This window comes from Hipposideros armiger, unplaced genomic scaffold (assembly GCF_001890085.2).
Source record: "Hipposideros armiger isolate ML-2016 unplaced genomic scaffold, ASM189008v1 scaffold_367, whole genome shotgun sequence".
NCBI lineage: Eukaryota > Metazoa > Chordata > Mammalia > Chiroptera > Hipposideridae > Hipposideros > Hipposideros armiger.
Window position 1 is genome coordinate 803,721 of NW_017731717.1, and position 13,263 is coordinate 816,983.

Consider the following 13,263-nt stretch of genomic DNA (forward strand, 5'->3'; position numbering starts at 1 on the left):
AATACACTGGAATAAGGTATCAAAAATTCAGGTTCAAATATCTACCTTACTTTTTCTACCAACCTAACCATATTATAATTTACTTTCAATCATTCAGTTTCTTAAGAAACATTTATTGAGCAACCTACTCTATTATATGGGCTCTGTGCTAAGTGCTAGTTATAAAAGCAGCTCAAAGAATAGTTGGGGGGGCAGATAATGAATCAAACATCAAATCATCACTCAAACATATAATTACAAAAGGGGATAAAATACCACAGTAGCAGAGCAAAAAGGACTGTAAAAGCACACACAGCCAGAACTGGAGAGGGGAGCCAAGGCCAAGCCTCATCAGTAGTGCTATGAGCTGGGATCTCGATGCAGAGCGATGGGAAGGTCTTACAGGTTTTAAGTAAGGTAATGAAATGTTGAGATGTTCATTTTAAACATCATTTCAGCTATTTCAATAATTTACATATTGACAACACCAGCCTCCAGCTTATCGTTTACATAAATAAGTTTACTACACAAATACTCATTTCATGTCTACAACGTGTCAAGAGCTAAGAAATTAATCAGCAAAAATATGGCAGCACAGAGCAGAAAACAGGCAATTTAAATACAGTGAAGTAAGAAGAATCTTACAGTGACTACAAAGGGTTGTCAAAGAATATAGGGAGGATGCTTAATGCAGACACAGGAGGTGAAGAACTCTCAAAGGAAGAGGAGTCTATGCTGAGACCAGAGGAATGTGTGAAAGAGGCAAACCAGAGATGGAGAGTAAAGAATAAAAGTGGATCCACCTAAGACAGAGAACCTCATGTCACTAAATCAAAGGCTCATGATTAAGAGAGTCACAGAATGCTCAAGGAACCGAAAAAAGTTTAATGTGGTTCTAGGCTTAGGGCGTACTTGATGAGAAACAAAGTTAGGAGTTGTAAACAGGAGTCGGATCACTTAAGCACATGTAAACCATGTTTAGATTCTATTCTAAAAGCAAGAAGCAGACATTGAAAGGCTAAGAAGGGGTTTGCCAAGGCCAGTCTTGCATCTACTCAAGAACTCTCTGGCTGCAGTGTAGAGAATAGATTGGAGCCAGTAGGAAGCTGTGTTTGAAATCCAGGAGAGAAATGGTGGAGGCCCGAGCAAGGGAAATAACCAGTAGAGATGGAGAAAAATAGAGAAGATAGAAATGCTTTTAGAATTGAAAGGACTTGGTGATTAATTCAATGTGAGAGGAGACAAAGAGGTAGAATGCAATGATGAATGCCAAGTTTCTGACCTAGTGATAACTGATGGAAACAGGGGAAGAGCAAAGGAAAAGCAAAGCTCTAGGGGTGTGGGCAAGAAAAGGAGGAAAAGGAGATTTTCTCTTGAGACGTTTCCAGTGTCTTTGGGTGAGACATGCAAGTGGAAATGTCCAGGAGAGAACTATATGGTACTGAGGGTGAGAAGAGTGATCTGGGCTAGAGATAAAGATTTGGAAGTCAAGAGCGTACAGTTGTTACTTGAAACCATGGTCCCATCATGTGAGAAGAGGGTTTAGGATAGGACCATACAGACACCAACATTAAGAGGTGGTAAACTAAGAAAGTTCAAATGGAAACAAAAGCCATGGCCATAGACTTAGGAAGAAAACAGGAGAATATGCTGCCATTAAAATTTAACAGCAAGTCAAATCATAGCTTTTCTACACTAAATTCCTTACATAAAGATGAGGTTGAGCTTGGTAGAGATCTTTCTCTGGATCTAAATTTGGGTGAGAGTATTCCACTTCCTCAAAACATATAATTAAGTTCTTCTTCTTGGGCTGGAAGATTTGTGATTTTGTTTAACACATTTATAAACTTAAAGGAAAAATAAAATACATATATTTAACTTAAAAATATAATAGCAAATATATAGTCTGTTAAAAGGTTATGGGTGTTAGAGTCAAATGGACCTGAATTGAAATTCCGACCTTTGTCATTTCCTAGTTATGTGACATAGGGCAAGTTATTTAGTCTCTATAACTTTGTGTTTCCTCATATTACATTCTACTACCCACAGTACAGATATAGAGCTGTTCAATTTTCTTGAATCAGAAAGCCAACCCCACTGGTGCCAGTGAAAACAGAACTGATCATGGTTACAAATACTCTCCTTGTTGGGAAATCCAATGGTAAATTTCAATCCTTAGCCTGCTGACACTATCAGAAGCATTATATAAAGATGATTACCACTTTTTAAAAACACCATCTTTGTTTGGCTTCTGGGTAACCACGCTACCTTAATTATCTTCTGGCCTAACTGGCCCACTTCCTTTCAGACTTTTTGTTGATTCTTTCATATGCCCAGGCTCCATATTTGTAAACACTGGTATGCCCAAACTCAATCCTCAATGTCCTTCTCTATCTACTATCACTCCTCAGGTGACCTCATCTAGTCTCACGGCTTTTAGTATCACTTACATGCCAAAAACATCCAGATTTGCATCTTCTGTCCATCTCTCCCTTTTTAATGCCAGACGCCCAATGGCCTACTCCACACATCTTCATGAACGTCTAAACAGCTTTTGAAGAGTAAGCATGCTCTCCTGATTCTCCCTCTAACACTAGTCTCCCCACAGTATTCCTCATCTTGTTAAATGGCAACCCCATTCTTCTAATTGCTTGTACTCAAAAGTTGAATCATCAATGACTCTTTTTCTCTCATCCCACCCCCAGTATTAGCAAATTCTTCAGCTCCATCTTCAGGATATATTCAACTAGCTCAAACCATATTCGCCTCTATGACCCTATCTGAACAATATCATCTCTCTTCTGGATGGCCGCCATCGTTTTCTAACAAGTGTCTCTGCTGACATTCTTGACTCTTTTAACAGTATATTAAGAAGAGCCAGAGTTATCTCTTTTTAAAGGTTTAATCATATCTGGTTAGCTCCAAAGCTTTTTATACCTTAGCTTCCCATCTCACTCACAGGAAATGCAGATTCTCTATGGCCTTAAAATCCTATCCGACCAGCCTTCCCTGCTCACTCCTGTTTTCCTCTTATCGCTCCTCACCTCATTCCCTATGCTTCAGCTACGTGGATCTCTTTGCCATTCCTGGAACACCCCCAAGCATGCTCCTGTCTCCGGAACTCTACACTTGCTATTCCCTTAGATACCCTCGTGGTTTGTTCCTTCACTGGTGTCATGGAGATCTATGCTCAAAAGTCCCACTGTAAAATAAACCATCCATGGCAACTCCCTGCCAAATTATAAATATATAAAGAAAAACCCCTCACCAATATTTCTTATCACCCTTCCTTTGCTTCTCTTTCTCTAGAGCCCTTTCTATAATATATAATTTACTTATTCTATTGTCGGTCTCCCCCGCCCCCTTATAAACTCCATGAAACCAGGGGCTTTATCTGTTTTTATTCTCTGTATCCCCAATATCTACAACAGTGCCTGGTATTTAATAAATATTTAATATGTAAGTAAATTAATAAAATATGTATAAAAATTCTTACAGTATAGATGTTCAACAAAAGGTTATCCTTATTATTTGTGGAAACTTAAAAACTCAAGTGTTAAGTACCCCAAAATTAATGGGGCAAATAATACTGGTGAAGTTGAAAGAGAACGCTATATTCTAGGAATTATTTTCCTGTAGACACTGAATTATTATTTTAAGACAGAGTTTCATTTGGGGAGGTTCATATAGTTTATCATATAAAACCCTTCTGCCAAACTGATTTTGAATGAAATAAACAATATTTTAAAAAAAGTTTTATAACTTTAAATATTTGCCATATTGACATGAATAATCCAAAAACAAACTTAGTAAAATTATGTTTCTTTCAAGTAAAGGTAATACATATTTTGAAAGGCACAAGGTATTTACTAATATTCTATTTATAACAATTAGAAAGAGCTCCAAGAAATATGTGCACTGAGAAATAAGTAATAGAGGGCTTCATTGCTTTAGATTAAACATAATAGGAGGAACTGTAATGTACTTACTAGACTGTTAGCTGGTGCTCCAGAACCAGTTTAATAAAATCCTCCCAGAATGGGAGCAGAAGAGAAAAAAAGACCCACAGCTCTCTGGGAACGTAAAGGGAAGCTTATTTACGCCACCAGCTAACGATGGAAAGAAATACTGCCAACAAGGTTATAAATGCTTGTTATGTGCATAAATGGTACACGAATAAATGAATGTTAATTATAAGAAATGATCACTCAGGTATGACCACATTGCCCATCATAAACTCGTAATAGAAATCTGGGAGTTCAAGTTCTAATGTTCTCCTTTTTCTGACACTCACATGAGGAGTAAGGAAGAGCCTTCAAGTATAAAAACTGAGCTCTAGGAGGAAAAAAAAAAAAATCACCCCTCTAAAGGTTTGAGTTGCTGCCTTAGGTAAGTGGTACTAGTCATGTTATTTGAGATCTCTTAGGAAGTGGAGCACAATTCAGGGTTTCTCTATGTCGCCTCATCTCCAGACAGCTGGAAGAGATGGGAGACACCCAGGCACCCCGGACCAAGTCCTGCTGGCCCAGAACGCAGCCCTCAACAAGGGCTTCCTCTACAGAAATCAAATGCCAGGTAAAATCAGGTTTTGAATGGTAAAAGAAAATAGAAATAAATTATGAAAGAGATAAAGAAATTATGAAAGAGATATTATTCAAGAGACAGAAGAGAAAAATAAGGGTATGAGTCAGTAAGGTGTGAAAGTAAATGTTACCACACTCCCCACACACACCCCCCCACACACACACATACATACATACACACACACACATTCTGTACACAAAAGAATAAGGTTACATATGCCTTAATTTTCACTTTTCAAACCTGTAGGATGATGTGACAGATTCCAGTCTCATATTATTCCTCACATTTTTCAGGACTATCAAAATCACACCTGGAATGACAGGATCTGTAAAGTCACCTGTGTGAAGACAGCTGCGTTCAAACTCCGCACTGAATGCGATAGCTCCTAAAAATATGCAGGCTGCTGTGAGGTTTCAGGGAAAAAAGTAGGTTACACTTTTCCCCATAAAGGCCTGGGTGACTCAGAGTTTAATGATAGGATACATACGCTTTCACCCCTAGGTCACTGATTCTAGGGTGATTAGAGCAGACAGTCATTTCAGGGCACTGCCGTGGAGCAGCTGCTTTGTTCACAGTCTGTAGGAGAACTGTGCTGCATGTTTCTATTAATACTCACTTGACAGGTGTATACATTCCAACTCTTGCATCTGCCAATCGCGACCACTTTGAAGCCGAGTGATGAAAGCCACAACAGCTGTTACCTTTAGAAAGCTCTTAGCATGCCCAATTCTCTCCTGTCTTTATCTAAAGCACTAAATATTAATACTCCATATCATGACAGACTGTATGGGCTAAAACCAAAACCATGAAAGAAAGATATTTGTGGAGGACTTCTGAAATGAGCACAACATCCTTCTATGAAACAAAGAAGACCACAACCTTCCCTCCTAGGAAAGTGTGGGAAAGGCCAAGCCGGCTGAGAAGGTCAACATGTTTAATGGCTTAGTGACTTGTAGGAGACTCTGTGCTTTAAACAAGGTCATACGCGCATACCTAGGTCACTGGGAAACGCACTTCTAAATTTTTTGTCCAAAGATTTACGTACCCAGGCAATATAAACCCGTAACCCCCACTGTCTCTTCCATGTTGCTCTAGGGCAGCGGTTCTCAACCTTCCTAATGCCACGACGCCTTAATACAGTTCCTCATGTTGTGGTGACCCCCAACCATAAAATTATTTTCGTTGCTACTCTATAACTGTAATTTTGCTACTGTTATGAATCATAATGTAAATATCTTTTTGTTTTCCGATGATCTTAGGTGACCCCTGTGAAAGGGTCATTCGACCCCCAAAGGGGCTGCGACCCACAGGTTGAGAACCGCTGCTCTAGGGCCTCTAAGACAATGCTTATGTAGTGCCAGAGATGGTAATTTATCAGTTCACCCAGTCACCATGACGACTAGTAACTGGATGGCACCTACTGCACTGTAAAGTCATTCCACTAAGAAGGGTTCCCCACAGGCCCCGTCACAGCAATAACTGGAAAAAAATTGTGTTTTGAAAAATTAAGCTATTATTTTTTAAACAACAGTATGGAGAGATTTAAGTCACCGCCTAATCTGCTATGTCTGTACTGAAATAATGACGATGCCTACCTATCAACCTTTACCACATGGTCAGTCCATGGCACTAATGGAAATAAGACTTATAATCTAAAAATCCATGTTCCTACTTTCCACATCCATATTCATACCTTCTTTCAAAGAACTCAGCATCTCCTTATAGGAGGGAGTTAACTTAACCAGGCAATAGTCCAACTCACATTGAGCACGGATTTTTAATCTTTGTATAAAATGTTTACTAGGGACTCTGCTTTCTTTTCTTAAGTGATGTTAAATAATGCACTATGGCACCGACTCAAAATATGGTGAAAATAGTCACTAATAACTTTTTGTTTCAAATATATCATTTTCTTTTCAAAGGTCTTAAGAGTCCTGCAAGTTGAGACTCGAGAGAATTGCTTCTGTCAAACCCAAGAAACTTATAAAATGAGAAAGAAAGCACTCACTAGGCCTTTTTGATCTGGTTCGGTCAGTCAACAAAACAACCCTGTGGTTTGACTTTGTTTTGCTTCAGAACTGGTGTGTCATTACAAATCACAGTCTGCAACTCCATTTCATTGATGAGGACATTAAGGCACAGAGAGGCTCAGTGACACGGAAACACAAACCCTTTGAGCAGAAGGGACCTTAGCATTAACACAGATCAGAAATATTACAACCACAAGTCCCTATTTTTATCCAATTGAAAGAATGCCGTTTTTGTATAAGTTAAAAGTTCATCTAAAAACTCCTCACTTCTAAGTTTAATAACAAACTTAGCAAAGCTGGTAGTTTTGTCTGCTTTCAGTCTTTGTCTTGTATCTTAACCATCAAGAAACTCAGAGTAGAACCTAGCACCCAAGCAGAACACCACTTCACAGCTGTGGTGCCTGGGGGGTGACCTCATCCTTTCTTTGTCACTCAGCCCTTCATACATTCAATAAGTATTAGTTGAATGTCTGTTATATGTCAGACATTCTAGATTCTAAAGATACAGTAGTGAACAAATCATGTGAAAACTCCTGTCTTCGTGAAAATTAATTACTGAAGAATAAGATAGAGTATGATGATGCTGTGGAGAGAAAAAAAGGAGGAAAGGAGACTGGGCATGTGGGGTGAGGCTCAACGTTGAAACAAGTGGTTAGTGAAGGCCATAAGGGTGATATGTGTATAGAGACCTGGAAGGGAGGAGGAGGAGACGGAAGCAAGCAAAGGGAATGGCATCAGGGCTGTTCCAGGCACGAGGAACAAGGGCAAGCCCCCTGAGGTGGAAGCATGCTTGGCCTGCATGACTCACCTTTTTGTTGTTGTTTGTTACTCTGAATAAAGTATATTTTTCGTTATTGAAAGTTCTCTCAAATACTTTGGAAGGAGAATCAGGAACATACATACAATCATGAACACTGAAAACAACCTTTAGACACTATGTAGCTTCAGAGGACCAGTGGTTGTGTATTGCAGAGACAATTCACTCACCTTGCCACCCTCCCACTCCCCGTTTCTTCTCTTCTCCACTACAGATCAAAAACACTGACTTCCTCAAAGTGACTTACAGAAGTAAAATAATAATAATAATAATAATAATAATAATAATAATAATAATAATAAATATGCATCTGCTTTGGGGAAAGGGCCTACCTTACAGAAATCAAACTGCAATGCAGAGTACAGGATCCCACAATGCCTATCTCCCTTGAACTTGTAAACCCACAGTATTTGTAACCAGCATTTAACTCAGTGCTACCTGGTAATGTTACTATTTATATTTCATTGTATGCTACTTTGTATTGTTGTGTACACATCTGCACTCACAGTGACTTCCTTGGAGCAGGGCCCATATCTTAAGAATGTTGAATCCCACCACAGGACTTTACACTTGGGGCATCAATATCTGTTTGATGGTGATGTCATAGAAACTACCACAATGAGCAGCAGCCATTCCTCCTGTTTTAAGTGTCTGTTTGTGGATAAAGCATGAAAGAAACATAGTTTCTTATAGACATTTGGATAATCTCAACTATCTTGGTCAAGATACATTTTGTGTAACATTCCATCCTGTCTAAATTTCCTTTTGCACTTTCAATTGAGCACAGTACACACTTTCGGTCTAGACAAGCATGGATTAACCACAAAACACAAAGGAGCCTCACTGTGTGGAATCCTGTTCAGGCCACTTCAGCCAATGTTATTAAACACTATTACAGGAAAGGGATTCAACATGAAACTACCAGATACTGGGAGTATAAGACATTGCCATATATTCTAGCAAGACAGACACAATAAAGAGCAACTTCAGAGCTTCTAAAACAGGCAGAAGTCTTTTGAAAGTATAAGCAGCGGCCTGGGGAGTGAGTTAAGGCTTCACAGAAAAGTTGGCACTTGAACAGCCAGAGTTTTGAAAAATAAAAAGGACTAGGACAATCAGACATGGGATCAACGGGCATTCCGGATTGTGCAAAACACAGGCAGAACCATAACAGATTGAAAACTGCTGGAAGAACACTTTCACAGCATCAGTGAAGGAAAGCTGCTGGTCTGTTGTACTCAAGCTTTCCAAGAAAAACAACAACAACAACAAAAAACAACAAAAAACACACAAGCCTTTAAATAAGGAGCTGAGAAGAAAGTTTCACCAGTGCTTGTTTTGTTAAACCTCTGAGCTCTGCTTTGCTCCCTCTTAAAGAAATAAAGTACTGTGCTGGCATAAAACTTCAGCGAGGAAAAGTACTTCAACTTTACTGTGGAAAAAGAAAAAACTGAAAAGTGGGCAAGGGCCAAGGAATAAATAAATTACATTCTTCTGGAATATATCCATGGAGCAAAATTTAAAAATCAGGTATCATGGACTGGAAATAATTCCAATCTTTCTCATTACCAACTCAATACATATTATTTTATGCCCAGTATTTGTTAATTTCTGGGATACCAGGTCTATGAGGCACTCTCACTGCCCTCCTGTTTGAGCAAGCTCTTGTTTTCCATCTAGTAAAAGAAATAAGCAGAGGGTAATTCACTGTACCCTGTTTCTTCTGCGGTTGCCAACCAAAACCTGAAGCTCAGAGCAATGTTAAAATTTCAGTCAAGTTAACCGGTGAGGACAAAACACACTTAAATAATGACATGAGGACAACAACTGAGATGTGAGAAACTGATACAGGTCCTCGGGTAAGGGTGCCTCAGCACCTCTTCCTGTGAGCAGGGAGCTGGCGAGCTGGACTTCCTGGCCAGTGATTTGGAATGCTGAGTGGGGCACAGAGGAGGGGACAGAGGGGTGAAGTTACCTGGGAACTCAGGTAGACTTTGAGGCACTCCTCGCACACGGCCTTCTTGCAGCAGGGCAAGGGCTTGATGGGCTTGTCTTCCAGGCACACCCGGCACATCAGCACCATGAGGGGCGCATAGGGATCCCCTACCCCACCCAGGCCAGAGTAGGGTGGAGCTCCCAAAAGGCCGGGCACGGAGAACGGCTCGGGCGCCAGGTAGAACTCCAGCTCAATGCTGCCGCCATCGGGAGACAGGGGGTCCGTTGGGAGGGGCAGCCGGGGACTGGGAGGGTCCGTCACCGGCGGAGCCCGAGGTGGCGACGCGGGCGGCGAGCAGTGCTCGGCAGCGGGCTCCGGGGGCAGGTCGTTCTCCACGCAGTACACGGAGCAGAAGACTTGTCTTTTGGCGGGGGCCGGGCGCCGCTGACCCAGCACGTCTAAGACCAGCGCGTCCCGGGTCCCGACGCGGGTCCTGGGCTGTGGCTCCTCTCCAGGGGGCGCCTCCTGCTGCTCACCCCCTCCCTCGTTTCGGTCCCCAGCTTTCTCCTCCTCCTCTTCTAGCTGCTGCTGCAAAGTCTGGGGGTTGAGGGGTCCGGTGAGTGCCAGTCCCGCGGGCTGCCCGGCTGCTTCGCTCTTCGTCCAGCCCGGGGCTGCCCGGCTCCTCGCGGGCTCTCGGGCGCCCGGGTCCGCGCAGCCCGAGTCGCTTCCGCAGCCACTGGCGCTCGGCTCCGCGGAGGCGGCGCGCGGCCCGGGCGCCCCGGCGCTGTCACCCCGCGGCCTCGGGGGCTCGGGGTGGCCTGGGGCGCCTCCAGCGGGGTCTCCCGCCTCCTGGGGCCTGCCGCCGCTCACCGTGCTCTGCTCCTCGCCCATCGCCGCCCGCGGCCCGCGCCGCCGCTGCCCATCCAGCCGCCGGGACCCCCACCCGGCGCCGGCGGGCAGCGGGGGCAGCGGCTCGGCTCGACTCGCGGCTCCGCTTCTGCTTCCGGGTCCCTCCTCCGGGGCTGGGACGCCCCGAGCTCCCTCCGGGGAGCCCGTGCTCCCGGGCCGCGGCGCGCGGGGAGCCGGGCCCGGCCCGCTGCTCCTCCTCCTCCTCCTCGTCCTCCGGCGGGGCCGGGCACCGCCTCTGGGGAGCCAAGGGCCGCTCGCTCCGGGCGCGAGTGCGCCCGCCCCACATGCAGATCGGGGCGGCGCCGGAGCCCCCACGAGCCCCGGGAGGGGCAGAGGGGTCCAGAGGGAGGCGGCCGTCAGTCCCGCGCCATCGCCGGTCCCCGCCGCGGGCCGCGCGGGACGGGCCGCCGGAGGGCGGTGGTCCGAGGGGGTCGAGGGGCCTGTGGCGCCGCCGCGGCGTGCGCCGGGAGGTGCAGCCGGAGCGCGAGCGAGCCGCCGGGGCCCCTGGGGCAGAGGCTGGAGCTGGCGACCTCCCTCGGCTCCTGCTTCACCTAGCGCCGTCCTCGCTGCCCCTCACCCCACCCCTTTGGCGCACACCTCCCCACACGTAAACACGCGCGCAGGCACCCGCGCGCTCAGTCACACGCACACCCCGAGTGGGTGTGATCTAAGAGTCGTGATGCGCTCTCGCGCCCGGAGTTCACACTCGGTCCCAACAAAACCCTTCCGAGCAGGCGGGCGGTCCTTCGGGCTACGCGCTAAGCAGAACTTCCTACAAAAGAGCTGGAGCCAGAAAACACTGGCCGTTGAGGATTTGGTTGCTCTTGGTTCTCATGGGCCCATCCCATTTTAAGACCTTCAAAGAGAGAGTTCAGAGAAATCACGCTAGGAATTCTTAGCTCAGGATGCACGCGGTATACACAACTGTTTTCTGCTAATGGGGTAAGAAGGGTCTTTGAAACCCACAAATAGGGCAAAAATTGCTTTTAACCTACTCCTCCAACTGGAGTCCTTATAAGAGAAGATAACTAAGATTACTCCCCCCCTCCTCTTCAATGTTTTTTTAAGAACTATTTTTAACCCATTAAATATTTCAAGTTGCATAGCACAATGTAGCAAGATGGCCTGGCCTAATTAATAAACTGGATCACTGGTGGGAAACATGAGGCGTTTTATTAGCATAACCATGTTTATCCCCCAAACTGTTTCCAAGACAACAATTATATTTGAGCCAGAACTTAATCATGTGTTGATCTATCTTTATTTTACAGGAAGTATTAGTCACCCAGACTGGTGTGATTTAGTTCCCTAAAGCCAATGAAAACATTTTTGGGAAGCCAACCCTTGCTTTTTTTCATCTTGTGAGAGAATTCAATTTACACATTTATGTCATAGGAAGGAGCTGTGAAGTGTGTACAATCTATCTTATCTTGAAGCTGTTGCTGGGTTGTTCTAAAATATTTTCCAAATCAGATACAAATGCTATGCAATACCGAGAAAGCAGTGTGACACCAAAGAAAGTTTCTGTCACGTGTGTCTAACAGTTGTACCCCAAAGGGATAAATCCAACCTATCAGCCTAAATGCCACCTCACTTATCAGTCTGACCCAAGAATGAAGGATTCTGTTTTGGCAGATTAAGTGCTATTGAGGGATTTTTTTTTTTTAATCTTAGATAATTGATTTCCAGTTAACTGTTCTTTTCTCCAAATAATCCCTTTAGTGTTTATTGTCTTAAAGTCGGGGACAAGAAGTCCACATGTAGGTGCCTTTTGTGTATACTAACTGTGATATAAAAATAACCTGTGCTTTCCAGGTGACAACAGGCTGAGAATCAGACTAGAATAACAATACACTGTCTGTAGCAATCAAACCCCTCAAGGTCCTCCCATAGTTTTGGAACTCCTTCCTCCACACACGTTTGTCATACGTCTTCCAAGAATTTGTTCTTGCAATACCCACCATTTTGTTCCTTATCACTCAAGTTTCAGTTTACTGGCAGTGGCTTTCCTTGACATTGAGCTAACTAGAAGTCACTGCTGGGATTCCTGAAGGCAGCCCACAGCTCTCAGACCTACTTACTGACATGTCTTCCTCCCTACAGGATTCGGTTAGCCTTTGTGACAATAGAACCATGGCATGCCGTATCTCCACGCTCCAGACAGACCCAGACTTGCCTGAATCATGGGCCCAGCATCGCCTGGTGTTCCATCTAGGATCCAGGAGACACCAGCAGTTTGGAAATGAGTTGAAATGCAAAATTAAAAATGCCGGTTCTACCATAAATTTCCCCTGAAAAGAAATTAATGAAACGTCTATAATGATTGTGTGGATAGGATTCACTTTTTAAAAAGAATTGTTTGAAAATATAGTTACCATAGCATAAATTTCACTTATCTATCACAAGCTTAATATTCTTGAAACTCATACCATCTGCTCCCCACCAGGCTGTACACAGTTGTTAGTACAACATAAGCACTGACTGCCACTACCAGTTTCAACTCTCAGTATTTCTTAATAAGCTGTGTACCTGCCCTAAACTCAAGACTTCAATATCAGGAGACAATGTCAAGTTTGAAAGTTGACATAGGCATCTGCTTTTGGTCATTATAGAACGTTATTTTTTTCTTTTATCACTTTTCTTATCCTGGCCGTTATTCATGACTTGTTTTGGCTCCCTTGAAAATTTTTATTCAGGCATTCTTTAGAAAATTAAAGAGCCTAGATTTATTAACTTATTAGAAAAATATTGTATCAGAAAAACTGTGAATCATTTACATTTTACAAATTAAAGGTAAACAAAAATTCTTTTTTAACTGTTGTGGAGAAGAAATACATAGCATGTAAAAATGCCATGAAATAATTATACAACAAATACTTTACTTGTTTTCTTACTAGTCCTTCAACTATCAAAACAGGTAAAAAGAAATATAAATCATTTTTTAAAAATTATTTCCTGAAGAGGGATGAACAGGGTAGAATGGTTTTCTAGGTCTTCTAAAAGACACA

The 13,263-nt window shown here is 43.3% G+C and overlaps 1 protein-coding gene across 2 annotated transcripts in view; it reads right to left on the reverse strand.

The window, feature by feature from the left end:
- The window catches only part of RNF217 (ring finger protein 217), a 138,481-nt gene extending 128,151 nt beyond the window's left edge, over positions 1-10,330 (reverse strand). For both annotated transcript variants that reach the window (XM_019662151.1, XM_019662150.1), the window contains exon 1: positions 9,386-10,330. In XM_019662151.1, coding sequence (XP_019517696.1) covers positions 9,386-10,237 — 852 coding nt within the window. In that variant the 5' untranslated portion in view covers positions 10,238-10,330. The remainder of the gene's footprint in view (positions 1-9,385) is intronic.
- Between the last annotated feature and the right edge of the window lie 2,933 nt (positions 10,331-13,263).